This window comes from Anopheles coluzzii, chromosome 3 (genome assembly GCF_943734685.1).
Source record: "Anopheles coluzzii chromosome 3, AcolN3, whole genome shotgun sequence".
Classification (NCBI taxonomy): domain Eukaryota; kingdom Metazoa; phylum Arthropoda; class Insecta; order Diptera; family Culicidae; genus Anopheles; species Anopheles coluzzii.
In genome coordinates this window covers 90,060,421-90,073,018 of record NC_064671.1, presented here as the reverse complement: position 1 = coordinate 90,073,018, position 12,598 = coordinate 90,060,421, and the positions used below count along the sequence as shown (strand labels likewise).

The window sequence follows — 12,598 nt, the reverse complement described above, 5'->3', positions numbered from 1 at the left end:
CGCCCTTGCTGTGGCCGGCTAAAGGATCCAGCATATGCACCATTCTAACAATTCCTGGCTTTCGTTCGTTCTCCAAATAAATCTCTAGCCATCCCTACGGATGACGCGCTTTGCTGGAGCGAGGGTGAGAGCGAGAGAGACGAGTCTAAAAATAGCCCAAAACACCCACACCCAGTCGCTCCCATTTCTAGTCGCTACAATGAAAACATTCTACCGTTCCATTCCATTTCCAGCACCGGTAAACGGTAAAGCACTCTGGAGCACCGGGACGGCATCGTGCGCAGAGTGGTCGTCTCGGGAATGGATGGTTGGATCTCACGAGGTGAATTATCAAATTTCCACTCCATTTCCCGTGTGTGCGCCTGTTTCGCAGTGGCGCACGAAAAACAGTGGCCTATAGAAGAGGGGGGATAAGGGACAGAAGGGGACATCTCATCGCGTAATCTGCTGCCGGCTTACCTGTATGTTGAGCTCGAGGTTTTTCCACTGGCAGAAGCGGGTGTACTTGTCGCTTTCGAGGAACTTTCGAAACGGTTCGCCCCGCAGATGGTGAAATATTTCCTCGATGTACGGCTCGAACAGGTTCACCGGCACCTCGTTCTTCATCAGATACTTCTGGACGTGCGCGACCGCCTCCTTGGAATATTCCTGCGAGGAAAAATGATTACAATTTGTGCAGCATGGAGCGATGGCATTGCGATGGCACATGATCAGTGCGCTGGTGGGCGTGATTAACGCAATTAGGCGCGATCGCTTTCACGCCCGATTAACGTCTGTGTACACTTACGTGTGTGTGGGACAACATTTCCTTCATGATGTAGTTGTCGTAGATGTCTCGCGCCTGCTTCCGCCTCTCGTCATGGCACTCTGTCTTTTCATAGGCTTTGATCTGAGAAAAAGAGGAAGCGTTTTGAAGCGTTAATCGACTGTTTTTGTGTTTGATTTCACATTGTAAAAGCAGAGGTAGAGTGCACGAAACACGTGCAGTTTGACTGCAAACTTTCAACGGTACAATAACAGACTGGCTCGACAGTCTTAAAAAAACACACCAGCCAGCCAAACCGTCCACCATCGTCCACCACGATTCGTGGAAGGATCGGGTTTGTTAATATTTAATCAACGAGCAATGTACTGCCTGGACCTGGACCGGCAGGTGGTTACGGAGAAGAGTCGCTTAATTGAAGCGCTATTACCTCAAAGAGGTGATGTTACATCCACATCCAAGTCTTTTTGTTACTCTTTTTTTACGAGTTTCACTCCATATTCCTCCTTTCATCCATGGAACATCATTAAAAGCGTGTTTCATCATAACATTCCTAGGAGCGGACAGCTAGTTTTGCGGTTTATGCAGTGAGCAGTTCTAAGGGTAAATGTGAAACATTTTTGCAGATTTTGTATTCATAGGGTTTAGAAATAATAAAAATAGGTATTGATAATATCATGCTGACAATAGAGTTTATTAAAATATCAAATGATTGCCAAAATAGCAAAACATTGCAAAGTTTACAGAAAGAGCCCTCATTGCGAGCAGCTGTGTGTGTTTGGATTAGCTTTATCCAGGTTTTGTTTTCACAACCCAGTATACTGCTTTTCGTTTTTGCAAAACAATCTCAGCTAGGCTTATCTAGTTTTTGTTTTGTTTTATTTCCACGAAACGATACTGAAACATGTTGAATAAGCAGAACGATCAGTATCTGCTGGTAGAAAGTCTCGACGAATGATTAAATAAATAATGCCTTTCGCCGAAGACGAACCTTTTGATACATAACAAAAAAAGAGGTTCACACAAACCATGAGAGAGTAAATTAATTTTCTGTCTACAAACGTTTCCATTAACCTTTCAATCTTTCATCAAAATTCTCAGTAATTGATCCTAGACTGAGAAGGTAAAAACGACAGAGTTTTCTAGCTTCATCTGTTGTTTTGCCGTTTAGTTGCTTGCGCTTCGTTTCACTTTGTTTGTCTTTTCAAACTAGGAGGGAACTAGTTTGTGTCAGTACATCGTAATACTTGGATGTGAGATTTGGGAGGGCTGTAGAAAAAGCTCCGAGCAGACAAACTCCCATACGGGATGCGTTTATTAACTATTGAATAAAGGTTACAACCCTTGCGGAACACAAGATAACGTTTGGAAACTTTTAGCCATAGTTAATGCAGACATCTTTATCTGTAAATATTTTCCAAAACCTACACACAAACACCCATACAAACCGTCGCTACTTAGCATGCAAACAAGCTGCTGCAAAATGGAGCAGCAGCAGCACATTCGCTCTTCTTGTGCATGCAATTACATTAACTTTTCCCTATCAAGAGTTGACTGTTTACAACTTTTCTTTTGCTACCCATCCCAAGCGATGCGATGGTGTGTTTGTGACAGGATGTAAGGCGAAATAATTTGCCTACAAACAGGGTACATGCTGCTGCTGGCACCACCACCACGAAGAGGAGAGGGCGGTGCTTTCCCCATGCAAACAAACACACGCCGGCACCAGCAGTCGTGCCATTGCCTTCCTGCTTTGGTGGGGCTGGCAAAGGGCGTAAAAGAAAGAGAATGAAACAGCAAGCGAAATGCACACACACACATATACATGTGCGCTCTCATTTCCCGCCCGAAGGCAAGATAAGAAATAATGTTTTTAACTTCTTTTAATTGTGTTTACAATTCCCTGAGCCGTTCCCACACGCCCGGGGCAGGGGGCAATGTGGTGGAGCACAGCCCGAGCACAGCAACGTTCATCAGTTTAAGTGTGTGTGTGTGTGCTCGCGAGAGCAAAAAGCGAACACAACACTGTATCGACCGGTGAAAGTAAAACTGTTACACATTGTTTTTTGTCCCTGACTCCCTTTCTGGATGTCCTTTGCTTTGGGGAAGGGAGCAAACAACACACCAAAGTGACAGCTTTCCATTTTCATTTTCGCATTTAAATTTTAATACTTTTAAGCTCCCGGCGAGGGGGTTAACACCCAATCGTTCATTGTTGCACATGTATGCGAGTGGGTGGAATTCGGTTTGTACAGGGGTGAAATGGAAATGGGGAAAATATGAAACACAAATACCAAATGGCAAAATGTTGTGTCACGAGCTGACCAAAAAAATGACCGTTTTTGGTGAACCTTTTGCTTGTAAAATTTCATTCATTTATGGATGATGATAAAAAAAGAAGATCAAATCCGGGAAGAAGGCAAAGATAGGAGAGAGCATGGGGAGGGAAACTCAAACCACCCCTGGCAGTGTACCCCACACCATTCTTGCTCCAATCTCGTCCCGGGGGCGTTCAATTAACTTCGCGAGCATTGCGATTGTTCCACTGGTTTGTGCGCGCTAGTCTGAATGGCATTTGTCTGTATTTGTTTGTTTATTTGTTTGAGGCGCGCAAATACGGCCAGAAATCTATCCAGAGCAATATACGAGATAAACACACACACACACATACACACAAATGCACGTACAAGAGAAGTAGATGGGAATGGAATGGGGAGTCGTCCCATTTGCGGTCTAGTTCTTGGTGGATTTTGCTTTCGCTGCTTGTAAGAAGAAATGCAGTGAGTCTGGGGTGGCTGCAGGGTAGGAGGTGCTTTTGTTTGTGTGCGCGCAGCGGTAGTTTGCACGAGCTCAACTTCAATAAGCCCGGGTGGTGGCCAGTTGCAGATACACTGTGCAGTTGCTACAATCAAAACATTGTTTCTATTTGAGCTTGCACACAGTGCAGCTAGCGCAATACTTTATTTGAAGTCGCTTGATATGTTGATTTGTGTTTTAAAAAATTCCATGATTAGAAAATATCATAGCCTGTAAGGGCATATGGATATGCGCGTCATTTATCTAAGGACGTTCTAGTCCTAAGACCACTCCTAAGAACCTAAGCGAACAGGCACATCCGCCAGTGCAAACGATCAGTTGGATTTTACATTTGCTCTAAAAGCTCAAAAGAGTTTGCTTCGAGTGTTACGATTCTTCAATAACTCATTAAATTTGGTGCATAAAACTGAGCACCAAAGTCTTGATTGGATAGAGTAATGAAAAAGCCCCGAGCATCCAGAGCAAATGTCCAAACGAACCAGGCAGTAAAATTTGGCTGTAAATCATTATTTCATTACCAATCCTTTTGCACCAATGTCTTTTCCTTCCTGAATTTCTGCTCCAAAGTTCAAAGTGAAGACCGGGGGCATATTCCGGGGAGCAATCTACCAATAGCGCCGTAAACTGAAACTCTCCAACAACTGCTCGGGTAGCAGGGAACTAATCAAAAACTGAACGGAAAGCGAGACGGAAATGTACAAGCACCCGAAAACAGGGGTAGCGCAACACGTCATTTCATTTCAAATCTATTCCACCCGCCGCTTCTGCTACTGCTGCTGCTGCTGCTGCCGAACATTATGATTGCTCGTTTCGATAGCTTCACCCGTCCAACAGCGCAACCAAATCATCATGCGACCGGCATGGGAATGGTTTTAACAACGTCTGTCCGATTTGTGTACAAGGTTCGACCTCTTACGGGGGAAATGGAGATTTTTTTTGCTTTTTTTAGTTGCGTCTGAGGGGCACGTTGTTGGCACGCTGCCAAAAATCGATCCGATATTGAAATCGTGCCCACACCTCCATGGTGCTCGTGGAAAAGTGTGAAGGGATGTGACCTCACCGGCGCTGGGCGGACGGCGAGCTTTGACGTTAATGCAATGGTTTCGATTTGTGCTACCCAACCCCCCCGCAAAACCTCATCGTAGAAATTAATGGTCCATGACCTGGATGGAACGCGCTCGCAAGCGACAAGGACGCGGGCGAGCGGACATTCGGTGATTTCCGTTTTCGTGATTACATCGATGAATAATAGTTTTAATTAGGCACATTTTATTGGCGGAAGTTTGTAACGACAGCTCAATCCAATAGAAGCGCGGTATCATTTGTTGAAACATTTCCATTGCGGTATCATTCCGGCAAAATGTAATGTTGGAATTTCTGTTACTACAAATTGAATTGGTTTGTTTCGTGTTTCGTACCACATTTCTATGAAAAGAGCTGCTTTCCTTTTAAATGGTAAATTCAAAAACCCCAAACAAATGAAAAAGTCGTAAAAATTCCATCGATACGGGTTTTTTTTTGTGTGTGGCGCAGAAAAGCTATCCTTTCAAAACTGCCCATCGGTATTTGCGATGCCTTCTTTGTCCCAACTGCAGCCCTGCGCCGGCGTGTCTGTGTACTCAATTGAATTGGTCGTTTTTCGAGATCCGGGCAGGAGGGAAATCTAATCCAATATCTATGTATCGGTTTCCTTTTTTTGTGTGAGACGGAGGTCCAGAAGCATAAAAGCGGCCGGGATATGGTGCACAAATGGAAGCAATCCAATGCCCGAAAGCGAGGTAAGCACGACACAGCACACACACAAGGTATATGTACCGAGCGGCGAACGACATGGAGTGGATGAGGCCACCTTCTCCATCCCCAACCGGTGTGTGTGTGTGTGTGTGTGTGTGTGTGTGTGTGTGTGTGAGTGTGTGTGTGAGTGTGTGTGTGTGCTGCTTAATGTTTGTTTTCAATCCTTTGTTACGCTTTTGAGGGAATCTCCTGTCCTGTAATATGTTTCTTCCTGCAAGCGGATGAAAAGCGGATTATAATAACCAATAGCAGCAGCCAAAAGAACGGGATCGCGTACATGCACTGTGAAATGTATCGATTTTGCGCGTGATCACTCCTTTTTATCCTCTTTCGCTCTTGAATCGATTCCACTCAAAAGCGAAGGTAAAAATTCAGCTTCAGCTAAAGCGCACCTCCGTTATTTGATTTCGTGAGACAAACTTGCAAATTGTACGTAATAAAACATGCCCCACACCCTTCCCCCCACAAAAGAATGTTACAAGTGGGGCGCATTTGTCTAGGACTAGAACGCCTTTGAACGATGGCTTATCGTGGGAGGTGGTTGGGGTTCGGTTTTGCCCATTGATTTCTTCATCAAACCCGATCCGCACACTCAGAAAAGCAATCCCGCCGATACACGGACAGCGACACAGACACACAATAAAGCGAGAGAGCTCGTTTTTTTGTTGCTATTCATCCCTTTTTCTACGAATCAGCCACTTCTCTTGAATGGTGCGCGCACGCGGTCGCCTCCCGCCAGCGAATGGGGGGGAAACTCTTGCAACGGACGGTAAAAGCTCGGTCCGTTGTTTATGGAGATTTTATTTCGCTGCTGATCGTTGTTTGATTTATCTGCTCGTCTCGTCTCTGCACCCCGCCAACCCACCCCACCCCACCAATGAGTCATCGATTTTTTTGCGCTCCTTGTGTTTGTGTTGGTGGGGGAAAAAAGAGATACCATCAATGAATTTTTAGTTTCCCAGAGAGACAGAGAGTTTGGCGTGTCTGTGTGTCGATGGTTGCACAAAGAAAAACCAACATCAGCCATATAATGCAAAAAAAAGGAGCGCCGAGAGGCAACGGAAAGGACGACCCAAAGAACCTGTACGCCGATGCCGTTCAATGGCAATCCCTTTGAAGCGGCACCCACTTGTATGTGTGTGTATTGAGCTTTTGCACCGGGAGCACGGATGAGCGGATGTTTTGGGTTGAATTGCTGCTAGTACACGCAGCACGCGCGTTTGATGTGCAACAACGTGCGTGGGTGAAAATGAAAAGCGCCGCACCAAAACAAACGCTCGAAACGCTAAGCCTTTTTGCGGGATCGATCATCCCCAGCTGTTTAAAAGAAGCTCATTAAAGCTGAAGGACTATCGGGGTAAGTGTATTGCAAAGAAATCACCAAATAAAACGATGGCAACAGATACTTTGCCAACGATGATCTACGCTAGTTTTCAGAGACTGACACCTGAACCGGATGCCTTTGCAGCACCATTGCAAACATAATATGCAGGACTGTAATGTTCTTGTACCTTCGTTTGCTTTGTCCTTGTTTATATGCTGACTTCAGCTTCATTTAACAGAATAACATCCATCTGTCGTCCCTTTTTGCGACTGGAACGCTCTAACTAAAATCTCAGTCTCAAGTAATGGGATAGTGCTATGGCTGAAGGAGGACCATTAACAATACCGACCTGTACATCGTATTTAAAAACGATTTATATATGATACTGATTTATACGGGCAAGTATTGAAATGAAAAATGAAGGAAAGAATCACACCGTTTAATCCAAAACATCATACATTAAATCGGTTCCAACAGGAGGAAAATACCTGCTACCCATACACACTATCACGCGTTAATCCGCTTTCAGGCTGAAAGCCATGCTTGCACACCACATGCTGTCACTCAAGCTGGAACAAAAGGGCAGATAATTTCATTCCTGTGCTCTGTGAAAGCTCTGCATGTGCTCCATCAATGGAGGCACCTGTATATAATAGAACCATTTTCATAACGCCCGATGGAGTCGGAGTTTTGGCACGACAGGAACGGACAACCAGCTTGAGAGGCAAAAGCAATGGCAGTTTGTCATCACCAGGGGTTGTTTAATTATTCCTTCACAATTTTTTGCCATAGCAATTGATGAGACCTTCCCAAAAAGGAATATTTTTGCAATTAATCTACTGTTGAGCTTTGATGAGATTTTTCGACAAAACTATTCTGCAGATTGCTACCAAAAACCTGTTACGCACTGTACCTGGACTGAGCTGTTTTCGGTGTTTTTCAAGGCACGAATGAATTTTCATCTCTCCGCTCTTCTCCCCCCCCCCCATCCTTCCGGTCGACCACTTTTCCCACCAGTGTCTACCCGGGGAGTGTTGGAGTTCTGGACTATTTTTAGAAAACCCAACCTTTCTCCGCTCGTCCATCGTTCCATCGGCCGTTTCATCGTTTCGGCCGAATAGTGTGCCCTCGACTCTTCCTAGCCTTCTAACTCTCTCTCTCTCTCTCTCCCTCCTATACGGTGGTACTAAATTTGCAATCTTTCAGCACCAACAGCACCGCTGGCACCCATCGCGGGGCCGTCGGTAAATTCCACCGCAACGCCAACTGTTGGCAATGTTTTATCATCCAGCCAGCCACAAACAAACGATCCGCCGATTTATCCCAGCCCAGCGGAACGGCAACTCCCCGCGGGTGGTGGTTCAACCACACATAAAACACACACATATGTGCACACACACACACATACATATTATAAGGAACGCACCGTAGTGTCTGTTTGTGGATTTGTTTGTCGATCCGCCGGCACACATACACTACCAGCGTGTGCCCCGATGAAATGAATGAGGGAATTTGGGTTTTCTTTTGAAAACTGCGCTGCCAAGCTCGCGCAGAAGCGGCAAATTTCGCCGACCGGCCCGAGAAGAAGGATAAAACTAAAGGCAGCCGGGGAAGGGGCTTAGCCGGGTTGAAATACTGGCAGGAGGAGAGAGCAAAGGTGTGTGCGATAAAAAGTGAGTCGACTAAAGCTATATTAAAACCGAAAGCGCTAAATGTTGCCCCAGAGCGCGCGCGCGCTCGCCAAAAGAAACACAGCAAACACGAAAATAACAAGGTCCCGCGCGTCGTTCCGTCATTTCGTACACTCAAATGTTTATTTCATTATCATGTGTTTTCGCGAAAGCCGTCGAGATGAGCATGATTGCTTCATTATTTCGAGCTCTGCTGTGATGTTTTCTAAGAACAACTCAACCCACAATGCTCCTTCCCAAAAACATACCTTTCCTGGTTTTAGGCTAGACACGCCGCAATTTTTTTTTCTCAGCAGTCTTATTTTACTTGCCTTTTCCTTCGGGCTGGAACGCTTTAAAAAAACGTGGTCGTAATACGAAAGGAAAGCGGCGGCAGAGAGACAGAGAGAAATGTAGCCACCTACACTTAGGCGTCCAATAAACACAGCACAATATTCGTAGACACGGTGACGTGGCGATGGGTGCGGTGCGTTCCGTTGGGATGAGCGAAACTTTTTTGTCCTCCCCAACCCCTCCCCCCTACCTCCCCTACCGGAGGAGTTTGACATTTTATGATGGAGTAGATTTTCATATTCTATTTCAGCAGAATCGCGACTGGCGGCCGAAATCTCTGCACCAACCGGCACGGCAAAAGGCACCCGGGAGGGGGAATGAACTGGGTGGACAGACAAGTAGTTGCCGCCAGATCGCGGGCAAGTAGATTGAACACATTTTATCGCATGAATTGTGCCCAATTTTCCGCTCCATCGAACGATGTCGCGCTGATGAAGCGATTTTCTATGCTGGTGCACTCGACTGGGCGACGGCTGCGTAACTGCACCAGGGAACGAGCGGGGAGGGACGGCGAGAGCGCGGTCATTGGCGGTGGGAAGTGAAATTAATTTTCACTAGAGTTTGTTTTACAAATAAAACACTCGCAGCGGCGGTGTACAAACAATTACAGCTGCTGATTCTGGCTTTTTTGAGATTAAACTGTCATATTCTGCTGTTTTCAATGGCCATCGTTGGGCTTTAATATTCCTGTGCCCTTTCTGTTTTCTCATTAAAGGTGTTAAAGTGTCGTCCAAACACGGCGCAGCCAATACGTTTCATCAGCCTGAAAGCATAAGCTCCATTGATGGTGCTTTGTTTGGCCCGAAAAAGCCCTTTGTTAGACACGAACAACGGAGCATGGCGAACGCCACAAGTAAATATCTGCCAAGAAACGCACCTACTAATTAGAGATAGAGCTTTCGCTCGAAATAAATTGCCTACGCAAGCACACATACGCATACATACAAAGATAAACAGAGAAGAAAAAAAGAAGTGAGAAGGTGCCAAATCGTTTTGGCCCCATTTTCCAGAAACGCGATAATCCGTATGTGGAGTTATGGAATCGGAGAAGGTGTCTAGTGCAAGCGGTTACTAAGGAGAAACCAAGCAGTGTTTATACAGAGAGCTCAAGCGAGAGTGGCAGAGAGAGAGAAAGAGAGAGAGAATCAGAGCAGATTCAGCAGCGTTGTTTCGATTGGTGCTGAAATATTTACAATCACAAATCTCACTCGTACAGCGTTAACTGCCGAACACCGTTCCTCTACGCCGTCAAATGACGCATTACTGAAGCACCATGGCAATTATTGTCGACCGTAGCAGTGAGAGAATCAAGGATAAGAGCATTACAAGTAAAGTCTAGTTGGAAATAGTGTGTTGACCACGAGGGTCATTGTACCAATTGGTCGTTAAATGATTTAAACAAATGTGTCCTGATTACGCTTTTCAAGCACATCGGCTATGGGTAGCATAACTCGATTTTTATGATTTTTTTAACACTTCTTCAAAACTGCGCGACTTTTCACGTAATTCATTCAACCTTGAAAGCATTTGGCAGAAAGTCGGAACGAAGTGGTGTTTACTGCTGCTAAGGAAAGCAGTTAGAGAAAGAGTGTTCGTCTTGCGTTAATATACATAAATCTTTTCCCCCCGGACAAGTTAAATGGGAAAATGTAATTTTCTTTCAAATAACTCAATTGAAGTGTTGGAAGGGGGGAGGCTAGTTCACAGTTGAATAAAAAAAAGCCCTACCTCAGCGTAAAATATGTTGAATGAAAGATAAATGTCCCCAATAAATCACTCCCGCAAACTGCAGCGGGAGGTGTTGGGCAACCCCACGGCATCACCCACATGGCCACACACACATGCTATGTTCACCGCCATTATTATCAGCATGATTATCGCAATCATTGAGCACACCTTCCGCTTGAGTGGGCCCATTTTTCACCATCCAAAGAATGGCATCTCTTGTGAGCAGCTATCGTCGCCTTCCGAAGCCCTTGGTGCGAGTTTTCTGCCCCGGACCGCGATTAATAAAATCGATCCCAATGCAGAGGGAGTCACAATGATGAAGACTGATGATAGGACGCTAGGGGCGCCCTTGTGTAAAGGAAGATACAACCCTTGCTTTTACAAAACCAGCTGGCCGAGACTGCTCGGCTCGGCTGCAGAAAAGATTAATAGTTTCACCGGCGTTGCTCGATACGCGCCGCACAATTACTTCATGCACCCGGCTTATCGTTGATCGATGAAGAGGTTTGGGGCGCATCTTGTGGTGTAAGTATGTGTATGTTTACCGTTTTCCGACACACCGTTGCTGTCGGAAGCAGTAGGGGAAGCGCGCCCGCGCGTACATCGCTCTAAATCTGCATGAATCTTTATCACCGTAATGCGCTGGGTGAAAGCAGTATTTCTGAGAGCATGTTATCATTTCACTTGCACATTGTGAGAATAAGCATTATTGAAGCAAACATCGGATAAAACATTGTGCAAACAAACTGCAACTTTATCTAGGAAGTAGCACACATGCAGCACCTATTGTTCTCCAGACATAATGGAATGGCATACATGCCCCGCCATTGGTGAAGTGCATCGAAAGTGATTTAGTTGCTTTAAGACGTACAATCGTACATCGCCTTACATATCGCCTCACTGTAGGACAATTTCCATAAAATGTAAATTTCATGCAAACACGCCCTATTCTCAACGGATTAAGCGTTACTGTACAAACCCCTCGGCGCTTTACAAACCCCGACCTTGAAAACCAGCTCCGGAACGCCTCTAGTCTAGCATGCAGCCTTTGTTGCTTCTTCCATGTCATCGCTGGCAATCCATCAGCGAGCGAGTGTGTTTTCAATTTTGCAGTCGCTCAATGGAGGCGCCTGGTACTTGATAAACAACATCAGCCCGCCACACGAACACGCCGGGGAAAATCTCTTTTAAAAATCGACTCACGCTGGTTTATGAAACCGTGTTTGCCTAAATCAACACTATCATACAACCGGGTGCCGGTCTACTTGGGCGGTGAAATTAAAATCATCTAGAAAAAAAAACGTTCCATCATGAGCCAGGCGGTTCTCCCGGGATTGAGTTTTCTTGCATGGCGAAATCGTGCGTTTTTTCTACATCTCTTCCTCTCTTCCTTCCTTCCTCCCCCCAATTTCATTGTTCTATTGTAAAGCAACAGCCAGAAGCGTCATGAAGCATTCATAAGACGAGATTCGTAGTGGAATGTTAAGAAAAAGAAAGAAAAACAGCAACAAGAATCCAAGGTAAGCGAAAAAGTAGGACAAGGACATACCACCAAGGGGAAAGTATGCTCAGCCCATGCTGTATAGAAGGGCAAAGTAATAGGGAAGCATTACATTTAAGGGGTGTTTTTTCTACACTTCCAGTTGTACAGCTATACACACCTAACACGGAACATATATCTGAGAGGCCAATTTATTTAAAACGCCTAAACTGAAATTGATGGTTCTTCCATCTACCGCCGCAAACTTAACCACGGCCTGAGCATTGGTACTGAGGCGAACAAAACAACGCACACTACTTCGGCGGTGGTTAACTAATCGCCCGGCCAAACTGTTTACTTTGCTAGGCGAGCGCCGTGCAGCATCCACTTCCGTCACGGGACGAAGAAGCGAAGCGTCAAAGTGCTTGTTTTGTGTTATGTATTACATGGCTGTCTTTTTCTTTTTTCTTGTTTCAAATCTATTTCTTCCTGGATTTAACGCAGGCTTGCGATTTACCTCACTGGAGGCTGGGTGTTTTTATTTTCTGCCTCTGCCCGCAACAAGAAACCGTAGCAGCGCTGGGTAAATAGCACACGCCTCCCAACCTGTGCTCGATGTTTCGCTTTCTATGCGGTATAAATGGAAGTGCCGGAATGCGCTCCTTCCA

General features: G+C 45.5%; 1 protein-coding gene across 7 annotated transcripts in view; it reads right to left on the bottom strand.

Annotated features, from left to right (window-relative positions):
- Window positions 1-12,598, bottom strand: part of LOC120954673 (G protein-coupled receptor kinase 1) — a 98,351-nt gene that overhangs the window by 17,495 nt on the left and 68,258 nt on the right. For all 7 annotated transcript variants that reach the window (XM_040374797.2, XM_040374798.2, XM_040374799.2 and 4 more), the window contains exons 5-6: window positions 788-889; window positions 460-648 (exon numbers count right to left, since the gene is read on the bottom strand). In XM_040374797.2, coding sequence (XP_040230731.1) covers window positions 460-648; window positions 788-889 — 291 coding nt within the window. The remainder of the gene's footprint in view (window positions 1-459; window positions 649-787; window positions 890-12,598) is intronic.